General features: G+C 40.2%; 1 protein-coding gene across 2 annotated transcripts in view; it reads right to left on the bottom strand.

Annotated features, from left to right (window-relative positions):
- The window catches only part of SNAP25 (synaptosome associated protein 25), an 87,542-nt gene that overhangs the window by 21,202 nt on the left and 38,396 nt on the right, over positions 1–27,944 (bottom strand). For both annotated transcript variants that reach the window (XM_004014155.5, XM_004014154.5), the window contains exons 2-4: positions 12,280–12,414; positions 10,345–10,386; positions 3,156–3,204 (exon numbers count right to left, since the gene is read on the bottom strand). In XM_004014155.5, the coding sequence (XP_004014204.1) occupies positions 3,156–3,204; positions 10,345–10,386; positions 12,280–12,351 (163 nt within the window). In that variant the 5' untranslated portion in view covers positions 12,352–12,414. The remainder of the gene's footprint in view (positions 1–3,155; positions 3,205–10,344; positions 10,387–12,279; positions 12,415–27,944) is intronic.

Below are 27,944 nucleotides of genomic sequence, written 5' to 3'. Positions count from 1 at the left end.
AGTGTTCCACGGCCTCCGGATTCCTGAGCATGAAACAAGAATCCCGTAAGGGATTTCTGAGTTCAAGCATTTAGCAGGGCAACCTGGAATGGCTCTTTAGGAGGATGACTGTTTCTTGAGACTTCTGTGCAGCTGAAGGGGAGAAGCAGTCAACACTTTTGGTGTTCAGGCAAAGATAAAATTAGTAGAGCATAAATTGGAGAGAAATTTTAAAGCAGTTACTGATCTAAACAACTAAATACAGCATATACAGCATTCAAATGCATTTACAATGGCAGAGAAGATAGTTGTTGACTCATTTAAAAAGATCCTAATCTCTTCTTACAGTATAAATGGAACATACACCACTTAAGACCAGGCAGAAGCCACCTACTTTTGAATGTTTACAGTTGTGTGTTTCTCATCTGTATCAATTATCCATCATGCATCTGGTAAAACCCAGGTTATCCTAGGAAATATGTTCAACAGAGAATTTAGCCATGCAGCCATAACTGAAATGTCTTAGCTGAGAACATTAATTGTCTTGCAGGGAATATCTGCACTTTTGCTTTGTTTCTCTGAGAATAATATAAAGATATTCTTGGGAATCATTTATGTTTAAGAATAATTTGCTTTTTCATTTGTTTGGAGATTTTGGCAAATTTTGTCTCTAGATTTTCCTCATCAAAGTACAATGTAATTTGCAACTCAATATCTTACTATGTTTTTTTACTTCAGATTTTATGTATTATTTTGCATGTCTTCATGTCAAAGCTTTATAGTTAGGGGTAAAATGGCATTATCTTGAACCTTTTTCAAATCTTTCTTTCTATTGCAATGCTTCTTTTTCTACCCCTTTCATATGCAAATCATTAACTAAAGAGAGTTAATAAGGTAGAACTCTGTATTTCTTGAGTGTATATGTATCAATTTAACATTAGAAATGAAGTACTACTCTTCTATATGGGCACATGTTGCCTAATTAAATGCAATTCTTAAAAAATCACAGTGACAGTGCATCCTGAGTTTCAAAGTCTGGGACATTGCTATACAGATTAAGTCAGCAAGTCTTAAGATTTATAGCAAATTCATTTGAGGAGTTCTGAAGACTGCTCTAGCTATTGTAATCCCTTCAAAATACAACTCTACTATACTTCATTATTTTTGTATTAATTTTGCAATTTACTTTTGTTTTTTAAATGAGAGGGCAAGTGTTGGGATTGATGTTCGTTGTTTTTTTAAAAGAACTTTTCTCTTGATTTTAAAAAACTGGTTAGTGTATGTTTACTGGACAAATTTAATACAAATAAATAATATAGAAACAAATGTCTTTACTGACAGCCATGAGGGTATGCTCAGATCTCCTTCCAAGAGGGACCCTTCAGTTAGAGACACCTCCAGCTGTGGCATCTCTATGATCTCCCACATTTACATGGAGGCCACGCCCTCTCTGGGATGCTCCCAGCCAATGACTGAGCATGATTCCCTAGCTTGGGGGCAATCCTGCCCAGCATGGGGTTGCCTCACCGGGTTGTCTTTGCTCCTGGGCTGCGCATCAGTCTGGCTGAGACTTGCTCAGCGCAGCATTGCAGTATGAGATTCCTCCCCAAGCCTCCACCCATACTCTCCCCTCTCAAAAGTGTCAGGCCCACATCACAGAAGATTCTCCCTGCCTACTTCTGCTCATCTCCTCTTCACCAATGTACTTCTAATTGATTCCTAGCAGTTGTTTCTCAGAGGACCCCTAAGAGTAGTTCAGCCCCTCCCAGTCCGTGCCCCAACTGCTCAGAGGTCAGTAAATAAAGGTTTATATTATATATTGCAATGTTTGTGACACTTTGTGCAGAATTTTTTCATGGCCATACCATATTGATGCGGTTGGCCTCTTCACTGCCGGACACTTAGGTTGTTTCCAGTTTTACAGTATTATAGGTAAGGCATGTTTATTTTTCCTCACAGATTTGTCAGTGAATATCTGCAGCATCTAATTCTAGGAGTGGAATATCTTGGTCGAAAGATGGGTGCACATCAAAATGCATGTATATTATCAAATTACTCTCAAACGTTTGTATCAATCAACAATGCCCGCATGTAGATTGAGGATTTCTGTTTTCCTGACATAGTCACAGTATTGATTATTATCAGTTAAAAAAAGTTGTGCCAGTCAGCTAAAGAGTGGCATCTTATTACTGTTGTTGGGTAAAGCATAGTTTCATACATCTACATGTAAGCTGATGATTTACATATTAAGGCAATTTTCCTCTCAATTTGAGATTTATTCCTAGAGTTTGTTTATGATGTTCCATGTTTTAAATAAATGTTACCTTTTTATCTTTGATTTAAAAATTTCTCATGATTGCTGAGAGTTTTCTAATGCTGACATTAAATACAAATAAAGAGAAAATATTCCTGCCAGATCTGTTTGTTATGATAAGAATTTGGAATGGAATCAGGCAACTAACTTCTAGCTAGAATTAAAGCATCTCTGAATGACTAGACAAATAAGTCAAAGGGAAAAATGTTAGTACTCCCTTCTAGATTCCACTGTAGACTATAAAGATGCTATACTAAAATGCTGTTACTCTGATTTTCACTGCCCCTATTTTTATAATTAAATGAAAAAGTTCAAATGTTTTAAGTGGTTCAATTTTCCATTTTCCAATGATTTCCCTCAGTTTACGATCTGTTAAAAAAGCTTCTAGTTATTTAAGGAACTCTCATAATGACTTATAAATCAAAACAGCCAGATGCTGAATTAGGATGGTCAAAATAAATGGACAACATGGTACATGATTCTCTCACTCTATGTGGGAATTATTAGAAGAACACCAAATTTATAGGAAATATTGGGGCTAAGGGGGAGAATCCCCAAACTGTCCAAAATATTATCATTTAAAAAATCCAAACAAATGACTTCTGCCTTCAAAATTCTTTTACCCCAACACATGTAACAGGGAGTGCAGTACCATTTATTCAACCATGAAGACATTGCTATACATATACCAATTTCTTTAAGAGAGAAAGGAACAAAAAAATAAGATGAAAACCAGAACTCTTGCACTTATATATATATATGTGCATAGCACATGCAGTGACCACCTGTGGATGCACAAATCATTTTTAAATGCATTTTATTCAGAGGAGGAATTGTTCTTACTGAAGAAATCTGAACTTACCTCCTTGTTCATCCAACATAACCAAAGTCCTGATACCAGCATCTTTACTCTACATTCCAATAATGGTAGCAAAGTGGAAAAAGAGTTAGAGAGAGAGAAAAGAGAGAAAGAGAAATCAGTAAGGGGACAATGAGCCCTAGAAATGGAAAATGAAGAAGGATCAAAGGAAAAAGAGGAAGGAAACATGGCAAAGAATCTTAGGGGCTGGGGAGGGACTCAGGAGTGGGTCACTTATGGACCTGATCATTCAGCGATTCTCAGATAGAAGAGGGGATACAGCTCAGTCTCCAAGGGGTAAGACTGGGGTTGGGGTTTGACATGGACTTGGAATACACACATATAATATCACACTATGATTCTATATCTGGAAAATAAAATGCCTATCGTTTTGGTAACACCAACCACAGAAAGAAAAGTCTTTCAAAATCTTTGAGACTAAAACTTCTCTGGCTTGATATATCAGAAAGTTTCCATCAGCGAATTGGTAAAGGGTGGTCCACTGGGAAGATGTGTGTGGAATCTTGTGTGGGAGATGGGGTGAGATTTGTAGGGTTATCAAAAGAGATGACTGCATCACAAAGGTTGAGAAATACAGCTCAAAAAGAAATTCAATCTTCCATTTATTTTTCTCTATGGAGAGGTTTTCTACAAGATTTAGAAAAGGGGTTGAAAGATGAGAGATAAGGGCTTTTTCTAATGAAATCTAAAATTCTGCACAACAATATAGTGTGAGAAAATAATTCATCCACAAGTTTTCTTGCAGTTTTTCGGGTCAGGAGAAGTCTATAAGAGGCACCCACACCTCACTCCTTGTGATCTCAATATGTCCAACAGCCCTGAACTATTTGGTGGAGGGAAGTGGGAGTTGGTGGTGGGTGGGAAAAGGAGCAGAGATATTTGTATTGCTCATACTTAGGAATCATCATTTCCAGGAATTCTAACTAGTTAAGTAAAGACCTTCCATTTCACAGGGTGACTGTGGATAGGTATTAAATGGTACTGCTTACAGTTTGGATTCATTGGTTTTCCAAGGAGCACTCATGGCAGCCCTGGGAATAAATTCTAAAATAACACATCTCTCATGGCTCCTTTTATTTCCTGCTGGTTTATAGTAAACTAGGGGAGAGAGAGATGTTACTGGAGGTCAACAGAAGGTTTGGATTGTTGTTTTTGTTTGAATAGTTCTTCAATGATTCAACTCCAATAGAATTAAAACAATGAAAATTATTTCTGTGAGCTTTTATAAACTCACCATTTCAGAAAATGTGTGCAGTTAACGTTCCCAGACAGAAAAGACTATTTTGTTTTAAAAAAAAAATTGAATGAAAGATTCTTTACAGTGCTGTATAATTTTCACAAGGTTCACACACCTGATTTCATATATCTCATAAAAGTCCCTTTTCCCCCTATCCCTATACAACCCCTTCCTTTTTCTCACTGGCAACCACTAGTTTGTTCTCTGCATCTGTGAGTCTGCTTCTTTTTTGTTCTAGTCACCAGTTTGCTGTGTATTTAATTCCACATTAAAGTGATATCATACAGTATTTGTCTTTCTCTGTCTTATTTCACTTAGCATAATACCCTCCAAGTCCATCCATGTTGCTGCAAATGGCAAAATGTCATTCTTTTTTATGACGAATAGTGTTCCGTTATGTATATATATACCATAGCTTCTTTATCCATTTATCTGTTGATGGACACTTAGGTCATTTCCATATCTTGGCAACTGTAAATAATGCTGCTATGAACACTGGGGCGAATGTATCTTTCTGAACTAGTGTTTGAACACATTTTAATAAACTTTAGCTGCCAATTCAGGATATAGTTTTGAGAGTAATGGCTCAGTGTGACTTCAAGAGTCATTGACAGCACAGATTCTGAAGCTAGACTCAGCCCTGGAATCCTGGTGATTTTCTTTCCTGGCTACGGGTCCTTGGGCAAGGGTCTTGACTGTTCTGGGCCTCGGTTCTCTCATTTATAATACAGTGATCATAATAGTTCGTATCTTACTGAGTTGTTACTTGAATTCAATGAATTAACAGTCAGCATGTGCTAGAACAGTGCCTGGCCGATAGTCAGCATTACAATCGGGTCACTAAAATAAACACCTTCACAAACTACATCTATAGCAGGATATCTGGGCAAACTAAAATATCATCATTACCAACTACCGTAAGAAGCTTCTAGATCATTGCTTCTCAAACTTTGATGTGCACGTGAATCCCTTGCATAGGAAACATCTTATTAAAATATAGATCCTGATTCAGTAGGACTGGGATAGAGCCAAAGATTTTGCATTTTGAGCAAGATCATCAATGCTGGCTGGTGCAAGGACGTATACTAGCAAATAGATTCTAGACCCCAGAAGATACTTCAAAACCTCGTTCTTCAATGCACTATAAATGGAAATTCATCTACACACTTTAACAGGGGGTTTCCTTGTAACTCAGATGGTAAAGAATCTGCCTGCAGTGCAGGAGACCTGGGTTCAATTCCTGGGTCGGGAAGATCCCTTGGAGAAGGAAATGGCAACCCACTCCAGTACTCTTGCCTGGAGAATCCCATGGACAGAGCAGCCTGGCGGGCTACTTTAATTTCTGTGCCCCTTTTCTGAATATTTTAGCCATTGCATATGAGAAGAAATTTTAAGAAGCAGATGGCTTCATTCAGACATACAGATGTGATAATGCAAGTTCTGGTGAGGACAGGGTCATCTTAGGGAGCATCTTCTTTTGTGAGGACTCAACTCAAGGTCATGTATGAGATCTCTGTTCCATTCTATTGGGGACAGAGGGTGGGCAACAGATGAATGATTTCAGTTTAGTCAAGCCAGCTCTCAGCTGTGGAACCCTTTTGGCTCTACTCATTTATTTTATATGAAGCCCTGCAAGTATAATTTCCTCTTTGTTCAATTTGGCGCTCAATATTTCATTGTTGGAATGATTCACTGAACAATCCAGATATGCCCCAATTTGGGAGAATAGAAGCAGTGAGCACAGATCTGAAAGTCAGGAATACTAGATTGTGTTAGCTCAGCCAGCAACTGAGACTGGGGAACAGTCACTTGACCTTTCTAGATGCTTCCTCATGTTTTCTTTAAAAAAAAAAAAAAAAATTAATTAACTTATTTTAATTGGAGGGTAATTACTTTACAATACCGTGGTGGTTTTTGCCATGCATCGACATGAGTCAGCCACCGGTGCACATATGTCTCTGCATCCTGAAGCCTCCTCCCACCTCCCTCCCCATCCCATCCCTCTGGGTTGTCCCAGAGCATGGGCTTTGAGTGCCCTGCCTCATGCAGCGCACTTGCACTGGTCTAGTCAATGGCAAGCCACTCCACTGCTCTTGCCTAGAAAATCCCATGGATAGGGGAGCCTGGTAGGCTGCAGTCCATGAGGTCGCTACGAGTAGGACACGACTGAGCGACTTCACTTTCACTTTTCACTTTCACACATTGGAGAAGGAAATGGCAACCCACTCCAGCGTTCTTGTCTGGAGAATCCTAGGGATGAGGGAGCCTGGTGGGCTACCGTCTATGGGGTCGCACAGAGTCGGACACGACTGAAGCAACTTAGCAGCAGCAGCAGATGCTTCCCCATGTTTCAGACAAGGACAGAGATGCTAAATAAAACTGGGAAGTTCCTAGGTTGGTTCATTCACTCATTTGTTCATTCACTAAATGGTTATTAGGCTTCTACTCTGCCCCTGGAACTAAGATAAGGGCCAGACAAATACATGCCTGAGAAGACGAATATTATGTTTTAATAGCAAGGAGGGAGAGGAGATGATTCTATATTTGTCTTAGTTCAATTGTTGGTTCCTGTTTGAGATTCCTGGGAAACCGGTCTACCTACTAACAGGGGTAGTTGGAGATGTCAGGGACTTCTTTTTTTCATTTCTTTTTATTTACCTTTTATTTCTCTGTCTTATTTTTCCCTTGCTGATGAACTAAGACAATGTTTATAGAACATTTTAAAGTCTTTCTTTTGTCATCCTGAAATGCTTTCTCCAAAGTCCAATACACCTGAGCTAAAACTAGGCCAGTCCTGGTACTCTCTCAATCGCTAGAGTTCCAAAACACCCTCCCATCTGTCTGCCTGAAAATAATTGTGCAGCCTGATCTTCCCCTTCAGTAGAAAGTATGGCATAATAAAGACATAGCTTTAGAATACTTACTTTCTTCTTGTGGCCAAAGTGTTTCAAAAGATAAGTTGGAATGAAAAGAAAAGATGCTAAAACACCCATCAATGTTGGGGAGCCTTCAGTAACCACCACGGCATGAAGCTGTGTGGGGCTTTAGGATCAGCCTGCCCTACAGCAGCTTGGCTTTTCCTGGTTTAGTTTCATGGCCCAAGGCATTAATGTGTAGACACCGTTTCCTGCAGTTAGTTTTATGACTTTCCCTCTAGAATTCACTGTCCCCTCCTTTATGCTCCTAAGGCAGGTGGAGTCTTGACTTTGGAGAACTATTTTCATAAGTTTTCCTGCATGATATCCATTTTTATCTTCCACCCCCAGAGTCAGGCATTCCATAAATACTTGTTGAAATGCATCCATCAAAACAGCCAGTTCCCAGCTCTAGCCTAAGAATGAAGTGCTATGTGATTCCAATCTTTTTATGTGTATATGGTATTCAGCTTTTCTGAACTTTCTCCACTGACCTCCGTGTGACTTCACATTGTCCTTGATAGGCTCACGGTAGCTTCTATTAAAAAGAAAGCCTCCATGCTTCCACTCTGTTGTAACCTGAAGTCCATGAGGGATGGCACAAAGTCCTATATTCCACTGAAAGTGGAACTGTTTACCTCAGGGAGACTTCACAAGCTGAGTAACCTTTCCTGTCTTTAAGATTGAATTTCAATAAGCATTCAGCTCAATTCAAATTATATGGCACTGATGTATTTTGGGATCATGGGCAAGATTCTGGTACTTCAATGCTCGAATTTTCCTAATGATTTCTGTCCTTGATGAATATTTAACGCTGATTCTCTTTAAAGAGAATTTCCTTCTTGATTGAAAAGCAGAATATCATCTGACTAGCCAATGCCCTAGACATAAGAGGCATCTGACCATCAATATAAAATAACCCAGGAGGATATAAGAGCAATCAATCTAGTCTCATTATGCCTTGCTCATAACTTCCTAAGGATCGAAAGTCTAATAACCTCCTCTCTCTCATTAGAGGTAGGAAATAGCATCCATCTGCTTTATCCCCTGATCTAAGATGCAACTTTATGCTTGGCAGAAACACTTAGGAGAAACAAAAATGTATGATTTGAGAATCCTACTTCAATCAATAAAGCTTTTGAGATGTTTTCCTCCAGAATAAATTAGAGAATTAGAGCAGATGTTTCTTTTCCAAGACTGGCCAACACTGCCTGCAATTTAAGAAGACACATAAAAGAGAAGTGTGCACAGCCCAAGGACTCAGATTGGGGAGGGGCAGGGGGAAAGGTGTACTGGAGACATTTCTCTATCACGTCATGCTCTAGGCAGTGTTCCAACATTGCACAGGAGGGCAAACTGGTGATAGTTTCTGTAGATTAGAAATTTGCTTCACACGTGCATACACACACATTAAATATGAGCTTGGAGGCCACAGTTGAAGGTCATACAGATGTATCACTATATATCAAGATAATGACATCAGCTGACTTCCAAGCTCTCTTCCTTCCAGTCATCGTGATAGCTCACGTGGGAATGTTACTCAGATTTATTCCTTTCACTTGTTCTCATAACAGGTTGAGGGGAAACACGTTTATTTGGAAAGCCTTGCCAGAACTCTTAGATTTAGTATATCTGCTTTCCTCTTGGTCCTCAAGTATTTCCGCATGAATGGTGTTCCCAGGATGGAGCAAAGAAAACATTTCTCTTCATTAAGAGAGTGAAGGTTGCCTCCTTGTGTGCCTGCCAAGGGCCCCTGGCCCCTGGCTGGCCTGCCTTCCTGTGGGACCAATTTTTGTTACACTGCAGGCTCACACTATCATTTTTCATGACAACAGATTTCATTTAGCAGTCCGCCTCCACCCTCCCGGGGGTCCTCCAAGTTCTTGGCTGCCACCTTCTCCTCCCCTTCCTGTGAAAAGTCACATTTAGCTTTATTTCATTCTTAGCTGAGAATCTGAAGCTGCAGAAATAAGAGGAAATGATGGCTTCTATAGTGTGAGAGATGGCTGCCCTTCCCTTTCGCCTTATAAAATTTATCTTTTCCTCCTTTCATGTCATTGCAGAAGCAATTAACAGTAGCGTGAGGCCAGCAGGCTCATTGAATCATTCTGCTAGAAAACCCCCAAGATCTCTGAAGATGATAACCACACATGAATTCATACGTTGATAAGCATTTTCAAAGCATAGCTAAAACAGCATCTCACTGAATAAAAACGATTAGACTTGTTTTATTCAGTTAAGATAAATATAGCTCATCCCATTCTTTTTCCACTTCATCTCTCCCAGTGGACAAGTTCAATTAATCTATTTATTCTTCCTGGTTGACTGCTGCTCTCCCAAATTGGAATAAGTAGAGTTTATTGCAAATGCCGTTTTGATTCCATTATTGCTATCTGCCCTATTTTACCCATTTAAAAATAGTCAAGGATTCATTAACCGTGCCTTGCAAATGAATGTTCAGTCTAGAGTCGGGAATGAAAAAAGAGCTTCTATATTTACATGACTAGACTTAATGCTTCCTTTTATTAAGGAATTTTCCTATTATTTCATGAATTTTAGTTCCTGACTCTAAATCTAACAATTTTTGAAAATATGATGCCTCTATGGAGCCATATTTTTAGAAGTCATACATGTGGCTAAAGTCAGAACAGAAAGCCAAGATTAGATGCAATTTAGAGGCATCAAAATCAGTACAAATGAGGATTTTTATGTGGACAATTCTTTTGTATATTAAAAAAAATATCACTCTGATATGTTTTTAAGATTTCTTGGGAGCATTTATTTACTTGGAAATACCATTTTCCTCTGCTTTCCAGACTTAGCTTGGGCTGGAGGGAGAGTGAATACTTTGATGTCTACGTGGCAGCTTAAATACAGCAGCTCCTGCCTTATGCAGCTTTCTGGTACCTACGTTCACACTGAAATCAAAGGGATGGTGGCCAAGGGAAAGACAAAGGGCCTAGGCAAAGAATACGTCAGCCAAAGGGAATGTACATCTTGAAATATGGTCACTCCTTACCTCTTCAACCAGTTGAAGCATACGACGGGTGCTTTCCAGAGACTAAGACAAAAAAACATAAATATTATGAGTGCAGGATCCAGAGGTCTAGGAAGATCAGAAAACTTTCTTCACTTGGGAAACACATAGGGCCACTATCACGTGTTCTTTGAAGTTTGTAACAGAAACACAATTTCAATCTCTTTCCTATCAGGCTTTCTACATAATAAGATTCCTTAAAGCAATTACATTAAAGCTGATTGTCATAAAATCAGAACCATATGAAGCTGTTCTTGATATCAAAGACAAAGCAATCCGGAAAAGATAATTTTGCATGTGGAGGAGTCATGAAAAATTATCTCAAATACTCAGAGGACTAATTTTGTCCCCCTGGATGAAGAATATTGAATTTTAAAGACGTTGTTTTTCATGAATTGAGATGAATCTAACATCAAGTTTCTTACAAAGCTCCTACAAACACAATTGGAAGGTCTTATCAGTACAAATTAAGTTGTTGCCCTAGGGTAGAAAAAAAATCAAGCATGTTTGAAATGACTAGCCTACAGGAAACAGCTATAATTATCTCGGTTCTGAGATAAGAAAAAATGAATTCAGCACTGGTCCCTTGGGCATAGTGTGGTCACTTTTTTCTCAGTTCGTTTGAAATTATTAGAATTCAGCAATGATTGTGATTTCTCAAAAGCTGTGCTTTTAAGTGACAAACTTATCTGGGACAAGAGTTTTCAGGAACATGAAGCATGTTCACTTTCTGGGAAGAACTGTCAGCAGGCTGCTTTTCGAAATAGAAGAGCTGTAAGCAGTGGTGTGCTGGTAAATGCCTAACAATAGGCTCACCAGAAAAAAAAAAGAGTGTTATTTTCATGATATAAAGGATGAATATAAATGATATAAAGGATGCTATTTATATAATAGCATAAAACTTACCACTAATAATAAAATACATAATACTCTTTATTGCAAATTCCATATAGCCAATGGATTTTCACAGAAAGCTTTGTTTATTTTGCTGAACTCTCGTGTCCACAGCTAAGCATGAAGACAGCAAGTGCAGCTCTGGTATGAACACTGGTTGATATTTTCATTTACATTAATGAATAAAAGCAAAGTGAAGGAAGATGTATGTTGCAATTCTATTCATTTGTCAATGATGCAAGTGGCTTCTCTGTTGAAGGCAATCATAGTTTTCAAATACTGGAGGATTTGCTCAGTTGTTTTTTTGTGTGTCTGTGTGTTTTATAGTGTAATGGCTGTGGATGTTCATCCTTCAAAATTTAACCTGTTATTAATATTTTTCCACTTTTTTAAGTCTAGAGGATCAACAAAACAATAGGTCAAGTCCCGATTTTTAGTGTTTGCAGATTCCATGGTCTAAATATTTTTTGCTCTCTGATTTCTAAGTGCACCATGGTGTCACACTTGGGAAGGTTCAGTGGTCACATACTGGTAGACTATATCCTCACACTACAGATACTGCACATGCCAAGAACTTTGAAAGCATAGATTGTAGTAAAATCATTAGGATGTGATGAGATTTAAGTATTTATTACCTTTGATTTTAATAGAATCTATTTAATTTCAGTTTATATAATTCAATTTTAATACCAGCTTGCAAAGTTCTGGACAATGTAACAACCAGCTTTCAGAAGTGAGCCATTTCCTGCACACCGCTGGCTGTAAGACATCCAGAGACGTTGCTTTTCTCAGAGGATCTTGACTTCTCTGGATTTCTACAAGTTGGGAGTTTGGGCTCAGTCACTGATCTCATGTAAGTTTTCTAACCAACCCATTCCTGTCTGCAGAGGCCTTAGCTATATAGGAAATCAGTGCTGCTTCTTCTGAAACACGAGAAGAAGCTCTCTCCCTACCTCAGCCTGACTAAAACAGACTACGTGGCTGCCCATCTCTTGCTTGCTTCCTGGGGCTGGGTTCTATCACCTCATCAGCCAGCTGGTCAGCTCTCCGCTGCATCTCCTCCAGCTCATTGCGCATGTCCGCGTCCTCGGCCATGGTAGCGGTGTGGGCTGGCGGGGCGCCTGGGTCGGGGCGTCAGGGACGGGTTGGCCACGGAACCTGGAAAGAAGTAGGTTTGACCATATGAGTGTTTCTATGTATACACGCTGTTGTGCCCAACTAGGGGAAGCTCTAAATGGTCCACACTCACTGTCTCCATGCCTCAGCAATCTTCTGAGTTGCAAGCAGTGCTCAGACAGGAGGGCACAGAATTACGCTGCTTCTCCAAAAGCCACGTGAGTGCCTCGCTGCCTAGTTTACAGTGGAGCTAGATACCCGTCTACCCATGAAGCATTCTTAAAGATACACACCACCCACGTTTGGAATGGAAGAATGTGGCTCCGGGTTAGAATTCCTTTAACCTTGCATTTATTTATTTTTATTTTATTTGTATCAGCTTTATTGAGGCATAATTTGCATACAGAAAAATCCCACATCTTTGAAGTACACAATTTGAGACATCTTGATACATACTCCCAAGGAAACCATGATCACGATTAAGAAAATAAACATATCCGTCACCCCCAGAAGTTTCCTCTCAGGCCTTTTGTAATCCTACCCACCCACTCACTCCATCACACTGTACCCTGCGACCCCCCACTCCCTCCCGGTGCTAAGACAATGGCTTATCTGCCTTCTGTCACTATAAATGAGTTTGCATTTCCTAGAATTGTATACAAATGGAATGATACAGTATGGACTTTTATTTGAGATATTCTATTGTATTCAGAAGTAAAAGACAGAAACTCTTTAGTCTCTTTCAGTTATTATCACAGATTGTCCAGAGGGCTTATGTGGGGGGATGCATAGGAATTTTTCCAAAGAAGAATGGGTCCTTGGTGGTGAAACATGACCTGTGCATTTTTCTGGTTATGCTCTTGAAATCTTGTGTGGTGCAAATTACAGGTAACGAGAGTGCTCCCTCCAGAGCCAATCGGCCCCTTGCTTCCCCTGCCCACCTCTTCTTCCATGTTAGTCACCAGAGTAAGTTCTTATGATATAATGTAGAGTTGTAAATGCTTTGTGTTTTAGCATAAGTCTCCATTTTAGAAATTAGGGATCTAGGAAACTGGTAGCAATTTTTATACCAAACCACTCCTGAACCTTGAGATGAGCAGAAACAAAATTCCCGTGACCCTCTGTGGCTGGGATCAGCTCTCCAGGATAAGGTGGTAACCTTGTGGAAACACTGAGTACATCGTAGTTTGTAGCTGTGATGTCAGAAAGGCCGAGGTGGACTGTTGGCTCTGGCACTCAGCTGCTGGGTAACTCTGGGCAAATTTATCAATGTCTCTGAGCCCCAGCTTTCTCAACCTAGCTAATAATACCAGTCTCTTTGGCTTCTGGGGAGGGGCATATATTATATGAAGTTCTGATCAACCTCATTTGTAAGGATGTGGGAGCTTAGTAATCAGAAAGGCTTGCGCCATCAGGATAAACCTGTAACCTTTACCAAAAGTAAAACAGGTCTAGTGTTTCTTAATTAGCTTTCATTTACTGATGGCTGGGCAGGAGGCATGTTGCATGCAGTGCTGAGCACCCACGGAAGCCTGAAACCCGGGGAACCAGCAGAGGGCCTGAGTCTCCAGTCTCCAAGCAGCACCTCTCAAAGGATTTCCATGTGGAGACAAACAAGAGCACCTTCTCCCCTGTTCTCATCTTTGTATTTCTGCTGCCTTGGTGGAGGTAGAAAGAAACCTACCTTTCCTTTAAATAGGCCAGTTTGTTAGAAGGCAGAGGTCTGTGTGTTTTCAGATCTGTAGCATCACACACACACACACACACACACACACACACACACACACACACGCGCGCACACACACACGTCTCATGTGTTTCCTTGGCAATCTCCTCTTAAATTTGCTATCCTCAGCACTTGAAGAACAGCTTCAGGGACCACTAAGCTCAAGCTCATGGTCACCTATAGGGACCTGGCGAATGGGCAGTTGGCACAGTGGCAGCAAAACCATGTGATAGACACCTTTTTTTTTTTTTCTAATCACTTTCACGATCCCCACTCCCTAATGCTCCCAGCTCTTGTCTTGCTCTAAAGAGTGGGGGTATGTCTGTGACTGGGGGATTGGTGATGCATCTGACAGATCTCAGATGCATAGTGTTTCAAAGCTGAGATAGCAGTGTCCACTCTCCCGGTAAGAATAGGGGGAACGAAAGCACAGAATGAACCTTCAGATCTGCCGTTGGGATGTTTATTGTTGGTATTTGATAAATTGCCCCCAAACCCCCCAAACCCATGCGTATTAGATTCTAAGAGGCAACGCCAGAAGAAGCATAATGATACCGATTAGCGGTAATTTCAGTAGCTGAAAGAATGTTAACAGTGAAGTGGCATTTATTATCCGGGTAACACAAAACACTTCACTCAGATTAGCACATAACCTCCATCTTGGGTGTTGCCCAAGCTGCAAGTGTGGCCTCAGCCAGCATAGCCTGTTTAGTGGGTGAGGAAATTAGAAGCAGGGCCTCTCAAATCTGTTCCCTGGGGCTCTGATGTAAAGTCTCTCTCCCAGTCCATTAAAGGCCTAACAGTATCCTATTAATTAGCTCAAATCACTAGTGTTTATCAAAGGATCTGGTCCCTAGTAGGTGTTCAATTTACGTTAAATGGCTTGTTGAATGAACGAAAGGACCATTCTGACACCCCTAGGTGGCATTTGATGCTTCCAAGATGGTGATTTTCCAGATGTGGTCCAGAGCGGTACCTCTAAAACCTCAATGGGCATCACACTCACCACAAACCTTGTTGAAACAAATTGCTGGTTTTCACTCTCAGAGATTCTGAGTCAGTCAGACAGAGGTAGGGTCCCAGATTCTGCATTTCTATCGAGCATCCTGGAGATGCTGGTGTTGTTGGTCCACGGAATGCACTTCGAGTAGCTCTGCTCCTCAGAACACTCCCCCAGAATGTTAATAAGTGTCCCCAGGTGGGGTGGGCAAAGCCCTGTGGTTGTTTAGAGCTGGAGAAACAGTGGGCTCAACCAGGGGCTTCTGGAAATCATGGTCAAATCCAGATAGCTGCCTGCTTTTATTGTGGCTGTGAGTGAAGGATGGTTTTTACATTTTAAGATGGTTAAAAAGACTTAAAGAAGAAAAATATCTTGTATATGTCAAGTGTCAGGGTCCATAAACAAAGCTTTGCTGGAGCATTTCCACACTCATTTGTTTCCCCACCCTCCATGGTCCTTTTAGGTCACTTTGACAGAGCTGAGTGGTTGCCAGAGACAACAGGGCTCTCAAAAGTGAAAATATTTACTTTCTGCTCTTCTACGGAAAACAGCTGCTAATCCCTAGGCTAAATAAAGTTAAACAGAAATCCTTAAAGCAGTTCTTGTCCATGGGCACCATATATTTGCCATATACAGATACAGGCTGTATGTTTTTCTGTTTGTATTTGTCTGTAGAATTCCCTTTGCCTGGATCTTCCTGTGATGGGGTTTGTGCCTCCTGGACCACATTTTAAAACAAGAAATGACGCATGGAGTAAAATATTAATATAAAAGAGTTTGGGGACTGCAAATCAGATTAATCTGTGATTAATCTGGGATGGGCACACAGCCCTCATAACGACTCCTAGCTTTTGTGACCAGCTGCAGACCAAGGCTCCTAGCCTCAGCTGCGGCACTGGTTTGTGCTGGAGACAGAGATGTCTTGAGGATTTGCTACTGTTGAGGTAATCAGTAGAGTGGGCGGGCTGCAGTTACCCACTGCCGTCAAATGTAGTTTGAAAAGTTCTCATTCTCCTTCTGCATGCAAGCCTATTTGAGACCCACACTGGACACAGGACAGGTGGGCTCTAGAGAAAACCCTTTCTCTGTCATGAACGGGCTTACTTACTTACATGAGTTAGGTTTCTCAATATAGGGTCTGGACTCAAATAAGGGGTTAGGACTCAAGAAGCGCGGGTGAGTGTGGATATGTAGATGTGTGGCTTTGATGTACGAGGTTGACAGAGACATGGATGGCCATTATGCTGGGGTCACCAGCTATCAGGGCAAGGGTCACAGGGCAGGAATGTCATGGAGAAAGTGTATAGTGTACCTTGAGCTAACATCTATTTCTCTTCATGTTTCAAACTTTAATTGAAAAAAAAAAAACAACCTATATACACCAATATCCATTGGCTGAATTATTACAGAAAGCTGAATCCAACATCTTTGTGTCTCCGCACACTGCTGATCGTTTGAATGAAGCTTCTATAGGACACGTCTCTCTCCTCCTGCAGCTCCTGCGAGGCCAGAATACTGGAGTGGGCAGCCGTTCCCTCCTCCAGGGAATCTTCCCAACCCAGGGACAGAACCCGGGTCTCCTGCATCGCAGGCGGATGCTTTACCAGCTGAGCTACAGGGTGCTTGTTTTTTATCTACTTAATATACAGCAGTGTGTATCTGTTAATCTCAAATTCGTAATTTATTCCTCTCCCTTTACCCCTTTGGTAACTATTAGCTAGTTTTCTATGTCTGTGAGTCTGTTTCTGTTTTTTTTAAATAAGTTTCTTTCTATTTTTTTTTTTTTTTTAGGTTCCACATAGAAGTGATATCATAGGATATTTGTCTTTGTCTGACTTACTTCACTTAATGTGGTCATCTCTGAGTCCATCCATGTTGCTGCAAACGACATTATTTCACTCTTTTTTATGGCTTGAGTAATATTCCATATATATATGTATACATATACATATATGAACATTGGAATGCAGTTAACTTTTCAAATTAAGAATTTTTTTCTTTTCTGAGCATATGCCCAGTGGTGGGATTGCTGGATCATATGCTAGTAAAGTAATGCTCAAAATCCTCCAAGCCAGGCTTCAGCAATATGTGGACTGTGAACTTCCAGATGTTCAAGCTGGTTTTAGAAAAGGCAGAGGAACCAGAGATCAAATTGCCAACATCCGCTGGATCATGGAGAAAGCAAGAGAGTTCCAGAAAAACATCTACTTCTGCTTTATTGACTATGCCAAAGCCTTTGACTGTGTGGATCACAATAAACTCTGGAAAATCCTGAAAGAGATGGGAATACCAGACCACCTGACCTGCCTCTTGAGAAACCTGTATGCAGGTCAGGAGGCAACAGTTAGAACTGGACATGGAACAGTAGATTGGTTCCAAATAGGAAAAGGAGTATGTCAAGGCTGTATGTTGTCACCCTGCTTATTTAACTTATATGCAGAGTACATCATGAGAAACTCTGGGCTGGAGGAAGCACAAGCTGGAATCAAGACTGCCAGGAGAGATATCAATAACCTCAGATATGCAGATGACACCACCCTTATGCCAGAAAGTGAAGAGGAGCTAAAAAGCCTCTTGATGAAAGTGAAAGTGGAGAGTGAAAGAGTTGTCTGAAAGCTCAACATTCAGAAAATGAAGATCACGGCACCTGGTCCCATCACTTCATGGGAAATAGATGGGGAAACAGTGGAAACAGTGTCAGACTTTATTTTGGGGGGCTCTAAAATCACTGCAGATAGTGATTGCAACCATGAAATTAAAAGACGCTTACTCCTTGGAAGGAAAGTTATGACTAACCTAGACAGCATATTCAAAAGCAGAGACATTACTTTGCCAACAAAGATCTGTCTAGCCAAGGCTATGGTTTTTCCAGTGGTCATGTATGGATGTGAGAGTTAGACTGTGAAGAAAGCTGAGCACCGAAGAATTGATGCTTTTGAACTGTGGTGTTGGAGAAGACTTTTGAGAGTCCCTTGGACTGCAAGAAGATCCAACCAGTCCATTCTAAAGGAGATCATTCCTGAATATTCATTGGAAGGACTGATGCTGAAGCTGAAACTCCAATACTTTAGCCACCTCATGCGAAGAGTTGACTCATTGGAAAAGACCCTGATGCTGGGATGGATTAGGGGCAGGAGGAAAAGGGGATGACAGAGGATGAGATGGCTGGATGGCATCACTGACTCGATGGACCTGAGTTTCGGTGGACTCCAGGAGTTGGTGATGGACAGGGAGGCTTGGTGTGCTGCGATTCATGGGGTTGCAGAGAGTCAGACACAACTGAGCATCTGAACTGAACTGAACTGAACTGATGGTAACTCTAGTTTTAGATTTTTAAGGAAGCTGGGCTTCCCTTGTGGCTCAACTGGTAAAGAATTCGCCTGCAAAGTGGAAGACTTGGGTTCAATCCCTGGGTTGGGAAGATCCCCTGGAGAAGGGAAAGGCTATCCGCTCCAGTATTCTGGCCTGGAGAATTCCATGGACTGTATCGTCCATGGGGTTGCAAAAAGTCGGACACAACTGAGCAACTTTCACTCACTCACACTCACAGACAGGTATATCTCATATATTCCAACTTTTGATATTATTTATCATCTCTACTTATGTTTTTAATCTTCAATTCTTTTTTCCCTTACCTTTATTCTTATTTTACTTCTTTTCTTCCTAAGATGTGTTACTACACTGCTCCTTTTATATCTTCTTGACTTGACAAAAGATTCCTTTTACATTTTTTCTTATTTTTGGTACAGTATACTGCTTATTGCTACAAATTGTCCCTTTATTGTTATTGTGGCCCTTTCCTACATGTTTTGACATATAGAATGGTCTTTGTTATTTATTTCTAAATAGTTTCAGATCTCAGTTTTAATTTCTTTTATAACTCAAGAGTTATTTGAAAATTTGATTTTAAAATTTAAAGTTTTTTGGTAATTTCTAATTTTACTTTCATTATGATCAATGAAGACAATCCGTACAATTCTTGCATTTTGAAATTCGCTGAGATTTTCTTTGCACTCTAGCTTATGGTCAACTTCTGAGAATGTTTTATTTGTGTTTGAAAAGAAGGTCTATTCCTTATTTGACACTATCTAGCTACCCACCCCCATCAGATGGAACTGAAAAGGAAAGTGTGTTATTCAAACTCTCTGAAATCCTTAGTCAACTTGACCTATTGATTCCTGTGTATTCACATTCTGCATAGGAGCTATTGCTTTATTCTTTCCTTCTAAAGTTTCAGTCCATTTTTGCTTTTTCTATTTTGCAGCTGTGTTATCATACATATAGACCCTGCCCAATAGCTACATTTTCATGGTGGATTGCAGCTCTTATCAATGTTAAAGCATAGTATTGTACCTGTGTACCCCATTTCATTATTTTATTTATGTTGCACAAATTAGGCCAAACTCAAAGGAGGGAATATATATCTCAGCCTATCCATTTCATCTTCAACAAACAGTAAATAAACCCAAAGAGCTACAACAACAACAACAAGCAAGTATCACAGATCCAAGCTGTGGGAGCTCTCACTTGGCTCATGACTCAGAAGCTAACAGTGGGGCAGCCTTCTGTTACTCTGGGCTTTTCTCCTCCCGTCCAGAAGGGGCCAGTACTTGGTGTGGTTGGAGGCAGGTCTCTTTTCCCAACTGTGATGGTACAAGAATGTAATCAAGGATGGGCCCAGTGCTATTATTTTCCCAGCTGAAATTTCTCCTTGAGGTTAATGCAGCTATAAGATCTAAAATGCTCATTCTAAGAGAATGGTGAGCACAGTTATTGCTGCACAAAGTCTCTAAGATTCCTCAAGCACAGTAGGAGCATTATTTATTCTGAATTATCTGAATTAAGCCTAGGTTTGAAGCAGCCCTTCTTGATTAAAATAAATCATCTGCAATTATCCAACATTTTATGTCATATACCTCTTTTGTCAAAATATTAGATGTAATAATAGTCATTTATTGAGAATTTAATAAGTGATAGAAATCAGGCCAGGAACTTTACATTAAACTTTATATGGGGTTTATAATAGGGTCCCCCAAACCTTTGCTACTGCAAGTGTGGTCCCCAGACCAGCAGCATCTGCTTCGCTTGGGAGCCTGAAGATGCAGAATCTTAGGCTTCACCCAGACCTATGATCATCTGCCATAGAAGATCACTGAGCATAAAAAGTTTGAGACATGCTGCCTTAAACACATCATCTTCACACTAAGCATGAATGAAGTGCCGGTTGATAACCAACCGAGATCACAGAGCTGCAGTGGAGGAGACCGAGCGCCCCACCTCTGGAGCCTGACTCTGCCTGTCCCTCCTCTCAGACTGGATGCATTACTTCACTCTGCTCTGTCTACACAACCTGCAGGCTTCCAGCAGCATTTGCTTCCCCAAAAGCTTAAAGCTCCATGGGACCATGGTTCTAAATGTCTCACGACAGAGTCCTGTCCTTGGAGGTGGACAAGCTGGCTGGTTTCAATGAGATTATGTCATTCAAAATGCACAGAGAAGATGCTTATAAGAAAAAGCGCACTGGAGACTTTTCATCTTCCCCAAACAATAGAGTCTATAAAGCTTAGGACTTATTGTTTAAGATCATTAGAACTCAAAAAAGAAAATGTTGGGGATTTTGCATATTGGAGATTCTATGGATGGTCCTGATAAATTCTTCTTCTTCTTCAGAAAATGATGATAATGCAAATACATGTCTTAATGCTAAACTCAGGACCAGAGCAAAGAATAATTTCAGCAGATGACAGGCAACAAGATTCTGTTTGCAGTTCTATTGTTAAAAATGGCCGTTTGTTAAATCTGTTGGGTCCATGGCTGTGTAAGTTCTTCAAAGTGTCGACTACATTTGGCTCCCTGTTACTCTGTTTTGAACATTCTTATGCATGAAATTTAACCTCTTTTCACTACTGGTTTTAATAAATGTCTTTGTTGAATGAAAAGAGTATCTTTCAAATATAAAGAATAAGCGGCTCATGAATGAACTGACTTACTATCATATGTCCATTTTATGTCCATTATGTGGTTCACAGAGAAGTCACAAGTGACTTAGCATGGTCTGAATTCTCCTTGCATCTCAAACATTTTACTTGCTTATTGAAATACAAATTTCCAGTCACACCAGCTATGGAACAGGATCTATGAAGGTGGGGCTGGCGTATGCATTAAAAATTTTTTTTTAATGTGTACCATTTTAAAAGTCTTTATTGCATTTGTTATAAAATTGCTTCTATTTATGTTTTGTTATTTTGCCCCCAGGGCATGTGGGGTTAGCTCCCTGACCGGGGATTGAACCTGCACTCCCACTGGAAGGCAAAGTATTAACCACTGGACTGCCAGGTCTCAGAATCTGTATTTTTTACAAAACCACAGGTCTTTCTTATGCGTCCAGCATGGGAGGATCCATGTGCAGTATCATGTAAGGCTGAAGCGTCCTGCAAGTACTCAATGGTCTGATAGTTCTATGATAAATCCATCTAGAAATACAAGTGCATGGCTGTCCAGCATTTAGGAGGTCATCTTGATCTGAAACAGCAGTCTTTGCTTCTCCCCACCATGTTCTCAATAGATAGCATAGTATGTGCTGGGTTAAAGACCATGAATACACTCTTTATAGGAGAATTTGACTTAAGAACCATCTCGAGTGACAAATATCTCAACCAGCTTGCAGAAGTGTCATTGTGCCCCTTAGCGTTTCTGAAGGATGGCACTGACTACTATTAGAGCCCAGTTCTTTTTAAGCTGGGTTTATTTATCTTCCAAACCGTCGCATCCCACACTGTTCCTAAATGTGACTCTATATTTGTACGTCTGGTTATATGGATACAGTCCTGATCTGGTTTCCTTTGATAAGGGAAGCCTAACTTCCCAAATGAGCCCCTTCCTGGCCTATTCTGGGATTAATGACATCATGACTGACAGGCGGATTTGGCTTGGTTTTTGTTTTTTAGGGACTTGGGTCAGGGGTGGCCTGGCATTTCAATGCACCCAGCTTTGGCATCTCTTAATTGCAACAAGGCAGCCAGCCACAACCAACACTGATTATGCCTAAATTTTCCCTTTTCAAAAATGCCAATGTTTCCTTTCTCTGTTTTGCAAATGTGGTCAGATGGGTATTTAGCAATGAGGTTTGTATTATGCAACAGTTTCTGACTGTTTACGTGGGAGCCATGCTGGGAGGAATCACTGACCAGGAGAGAGGGAAAGGCAGAACTGAATCTCATCTCATTCACCCTGATCATAGTCAAAGCAAACCACAGTAACTGGTTCGTACATTTAACCAGTATTTGCCGAGTGCACAGGTTACTGCAGCCACACCCAGCCTGTAGCTGGAGAGGAACGGCTTCCTCTAAAGGGTGGCTGTACGAGCTTGAGCTGGAAGTCTTTGCTTTCAGGTCTTCTCCTCCATCTGGCCTTCAGAAGGAACGGATTAAAATGTTTATATTACAAGGTATCTGGCTTGGTTTCCAAGGGAAGGACAATATCCACGTATGACTAGTACTTGGCCACATGAAAAACAAAATGCCCCAAATAAAATGATTTCACTCAGGAGCACGTGAACAGATAGAAGCCAGGACCAGGCAGAAAGACCCTCGTTCTCATTGGAACAAATTCTTCTCGTGCCCACATGACTAATCAGCAGTTAGAAGGAAGCCACGGTATGTTCTGTCTCCTGACACCTTGCCCTCAGTTGCAGATGCTGTTGGGGCTCTGCTTGCCACCCCTGTGACTTCCCGCCATTGTTTCCATGGGGTCACCCCCTATTTCTGTCTGTTTCACTCCTGACTCATGCACGTGACCCTCTTTGTAAAGCCACCCTAATGTGGCTTCACCTGATCTGCTTGATCACCTGCAAGTCCCCAGGTCCATGTGGGCAGACCCACAGCTGGCAGCCTGCTGCCACAGGAGTACGGAAGCCCAGCTTTTTTTTTTTTTTTTTTTTTTGTCCTAAAGCGAGAGACATCCTGAACTCAGTGGACACTCTGAAAGTTTGCTCAGGGTCACACCTGGAGACCTCATCTGCCATTGCTCCACTGCCAGGCTTCCTTTTCCTGGAATCAAGGAGCCCCAAACCCAAATGATATCTATCAAAATTCATATTCATCACTTTGTGGTTAACTTGAAGTTGGGAGGAGTACAAGGGGGTCAAGAGCTTTGAAATCATATTATACTAAGGATGAAGGAAGGCATGAGGGTGCTTAGCTGGGATAGAAGAAAGCAAAACAAAATGTGATGGTTAGTAAGAAGTGTGATGGTGGTCTTGGTGACCCCCAGAGGCCCACCTTCCTGAAACAGCTCTTCCAAGTGCTTCAGGACCCCTCATCTGGGATCTACTGGGAGCCCTGCTAATTAACATAATGGATGTTAGGGACGCCTTTTCATAGGTGAAACAGTGGTCAAGGTATGGGAACTGGCTAGACATACAGGCACTAATGTCCCACGTGATATACAGTGCATGCACACTTGGACACACATGTACTCACTCAGTCCACACCTGTGCCATTGGCCCGAGTTTGGAATTTGGTCCTTGATTCTGTTATGGTTAGGTAATTTCCTTGCCCACAGATTCTCACCTGAAGAGCCTGCAAAAACAGCTTGCTGATGTAGTAAGTAACTCTGGAATAGGACCTGATAATTTGTAAGAGACTCCCAGCTGATACTGCTACTGATGGTTCAGGGATTCTCCACTTTGAGAATCACTGATATAGTCTGATTACAAGGTCACGTGAATCCTCCCACTAGAATGTTTTGGCAATCTCCTGGATTAAGCTTTTCATGCAAGGTACTTATTGGAGTGTCCAGAAGAACAGAAAGTTGGGATATGCCCTAGTAGAACAGGTTGTCCATCTAGGGTTGTAAGGGTTGTATCTTTTTTTCTGATAATGTTTGAATGAAGAGAACACTTCATCCTGAATCTTGTTTTCTTTCTAACATAATATCTAGTTTCAAAGTCATGTCAGAAGAGACCCACAAGCTCTAAGTACTGGAGGCTGTGACTATCTACGAAATAATTGTCAGAAGACAATGTGCAATGGATTCCAAGGAACAAAACCACCAGCACTGGGGGGAAGTTATAGGAAAAGAGAGTTTGGCTCAATAAAGAACCTTGGAGTCTAAGGTCTGATTTTGACATCTTGGATGGATTGAATTCCTTTTCTTGGAAATACTCAGGGAAAGGGTGGTAGCCCACGGTGGACAGATTCAATTAAGAGAGAGGACACTGGATTAGGCAATGTGTAAAATTTCTTTTCAAACCTGCATTCTTCGGCTCTATAAGGGAAGTCAAGGTGAATTTACGATGGTGATGCTGCAAGGCCAGGCCTTTCTCAGGAGTGGGGTCTTTGTGGCCACGGCAACTGGGAGTCACTGATCCGCAACACTATCTGCTTCTCTGTGTTAAAGGATAGGAGGTGGGTAGAAGCCAGGAAAATATTTCCTAAGTAGACGAGCTCCCAGGAAGGAGTTGTTTCATTAGCAAAGTCCACTTTATGGAGGTGAGAGAACCAAAAATGCCAACCTAATGGTTATTTCTTAATTTCGTTGATAATTTCCCATCAAACAATACAGGCCTTGGCCCCTGGACTATATAATTTTCACCTCTGATAGACATAATATATATTTTTTGTTGGCCTTATATAAGAGCTCTGTCTCTCCTTGAAGCAGCCAGCACCTTCAAACTCAAGCCCACTCCAGGCACACCCATCATGGAACAACCTACTAGGCAATTAAACTAAGAAACTCATGGAAAATTACTTGTTCTAGAAATGAATTCACTTCAGGGTTTCTTTAAATAGCAAAGCTTCTGGCTTACAGTCTAGCATTTTCCAGATCATTAAGTACTTGACAGACAGAGTGTGAACAAAAAATAAAAAAAGTCTGGCCAGAGCATCAGGAATCTCAGCTAAAGACAGAAGGACTCTAAGAGGTAGTGGAGTGTCTCTGATGTGATTGTGTAAGTCTTTGGGAACCAAAGACTGATTTGTAGTATGAGATTTACTCAGATCTCCAGGTGCTTAGAATAAGTCACCAGAGTATAAATCTGGTTTCTTTGATGACTAGATTTGGCATTCCCTAACATTCATATGGACTTCCCAGCTGACTCAGTGGTAAAGAATCCACCTGCAATGCAGGAGATGCGGGTTCAATCCCTGGGTCAGGAAGATCCCCTGGAGGAGGGCAAGGCAACCCACTCCAGTATTCTTGCCTGGGAATGCCTGGCGGACTACAGTCCATGGGATTGCAAAAGGGTCAGACATGACTTAGTGACTAAACAACGCAATACAACAACAACATTAATAAGGAGTGGGTTTAAAAAACACTTTCGGTTAAATCTTGCGGGCAGAGGGCCTAGGTGTTTTTTGCACATACTGAGAACATCAGAGACAAAGAAGCTTCCTGTGCCCAAGTGCTAAGATATTCATGCTAGATTAAATCCCCACTCAAACTATTTCCAATGTTCGCTTCTATCATTGACTCTGTGTTTGATCACAGATAAATCCAATGCAAAATTCCAAAAAGTTAAAAACACAAGTCTCGTGAAAATATAGAGTAAAAATATGCCAAATATTTATTCAGGGACTTTCCTGGAGGTCCAGTGGTTAGGATTCATACTTCCAATGCAGGAGCTGCAGGTGCGATTCCTGGTCAGGGAACTGAGACCCCACATGTGGTATGGCATGGACATAAATAAATAAGTAAATATCAGAGCTTAATAAACAGTTTTCTAAAAATCCATTTGCTTTCAGGTTTAAAAAACAGATTTATTTAATTCATTAGTGAGGGAAGCAACTAGATGAAAAAGCTTGTTCACAGATAATTCACATATAATGGTGCTGGATTGAGATTACTAAATGAGATGCAAACTGGTTTATATTTTATAGGGCAGTAAAACTGTAACTTTTATGCTAGACAAATCATTTAAATCTTTAGCACGCAAAAATCTCCAAGCTGATCTTCACAGGGTCTGGAGCCTGATCAGAAGTTAATAGAAAGTCATACAAAGAGAAGTAAGTAATCTTTGTGTGAGTCCCTTAGACTTGTACCCAATTTCTTGTCTTATTTCCAAGTTTTGGAGAATTTTTCTTAATATAGAATAGGTGAGTTATGCCATGGGCACTATACCATGAAATTTGTAGCTGCCACCTGATGAGTTTCTTTTGCTTTGGAAGGTGGAGTGCTTTCTCCTGGTATGCTTAGTGAAAAGGAGTGTTTTTTGTGTGTGTGTTTTTTTTTAGTTTCTCAAATCTGAGGTGGGTCGGGAGGCACATTAGTCTCCTATAGAACTTAAAAAAATTGAGATGTCTGGGCAACACTGCAGAGCAATTCGATGAGATTCTCTGAGAATGGATCTAGACAGGAGGATATATTAAATCTGTTTGGGTGATTCTAATTGCAGGAAGTTTGAGAACCACTGAACTATTTAGAATCAACATATATGTATGTATGTCTATAAACAAGTTTACTTTTCAGTTAAAGTATAATGATATATATCATCCTGTTTTTCCTTTTATTAATTATATTTTCAAAACTTTCAGTAAACATTAAATGTTTCTCAGATGTCATTTTAAAAAGACTATACTGTGCTTTATCATATAAGTGTGCTATGATTCATTGGGCTTATCCCTAGACATTTAATGCTCTTTACTTTTGTTTTCTTGTTTTCCTGTTATAAGTTAGACTGTCAGGAACATATTTACATAGAAACTTTATCTACTTCTTGGATTATTTCCTGATAATGGATTTCTGGGCGTAGGTTTACATGTCAAAATAAAGAAATAAATGTTTCACAGACACTTGAGACATATTACCCAAATTGCTTCCCATAAAGTCTTATCAATGTATACTTTTAAACTGATGATCTTTTCAATTTTTTATTTACAAGCTATTTAAATATTCTAATAACAGTCAAATATTCATTTTCTTTCAGTCTGTCTCAGTGGTTATTTTTAACTTTTTAATCCAGCTTAAATTTATGTTAGAGGGTATATAGAAACAGCTAAACCTCTAATTTCATATAGTTTCCAAACAATCCCTTTTTTCAACATTCTTTGTGGAATAATTCATTCTTTCTCTATTAATTTATATAAAATAAAATATGTAGGTTAGTTAACTGTGCTTTGTAATGGGTGATAGACTCACAGATATTCATGAAGGTTTAAACTACTAACAAACTCTTTTGACTGTATTCTTGTCTCAATTCTAACCATCACTGTGTTTTAGAGATACCGAGTTCTGGTTTTAACGCTCACTCAGAGAACTCTTAGGTGTTGAAAAGCAACTCAAATCTCATCCTCCCTAAGATGGCTTTAATCTGTCTGCAAGCAGCTTGTAGCTTTGCCAATAGCAGGCCTGCCTAAATCCATCTGTTCTCCTTTAAATATTCTCCCTTTCTAACGTCAGTTATACTCTTACATTACCTACGAAGACAGGCTTTTCTATGTAATGTCTCTGATCACTTACTATCAATTCTGAATTTAGTGAGACCCCTTTTCATATATTTTTGTTTACATATATTTATTTTTAATATTATTTCTATAATAATTATAGCCTCATTGTTCTGTGCATAATATCCTTATTTAAAATAATGAAATGAAGACCAAATCTATCAAAGCCATATCACACAAAAGAAAAGGAGCCCAGAATTTTTAATTATGCTCAAGAACATAGAAACATTTTTGATGTGTGCAGGACCCGAATTTCTCCTTTCTATTCCTTACAATTCCTCTATTAAATCATAAGAAAGGTAGACTTGCCTACTCAGTCTTTTTCTTTCTTTTTTTTTTTTTTTACTTTTTCTTTTGTACTGGGGTATAGCAGGCTAACAATGTTATAATAGTTTTAGGTGAATAG

This window comes from Ovis aries, chromosome 13 (genome assembly GCF_016772045.2).
Source record: "Ovis aries strain OAR_USU_Benz2616 breed Rambouillet chromosome 13, ARS-UI_Ramb_v3.0, whole genome shotgun sequence".
NCBI classification, from domain to species: domain Eukaryota; kingdom Metazoa; phylum Chordata; class Mammalia; order Artiodactyla; family Bovidae; genus Ovis; species Ovis aries.
Note: the sequence above shows the minus strand (reverse complement) of the source record. Positions and strands in the feature narration are given on the sequence as shown.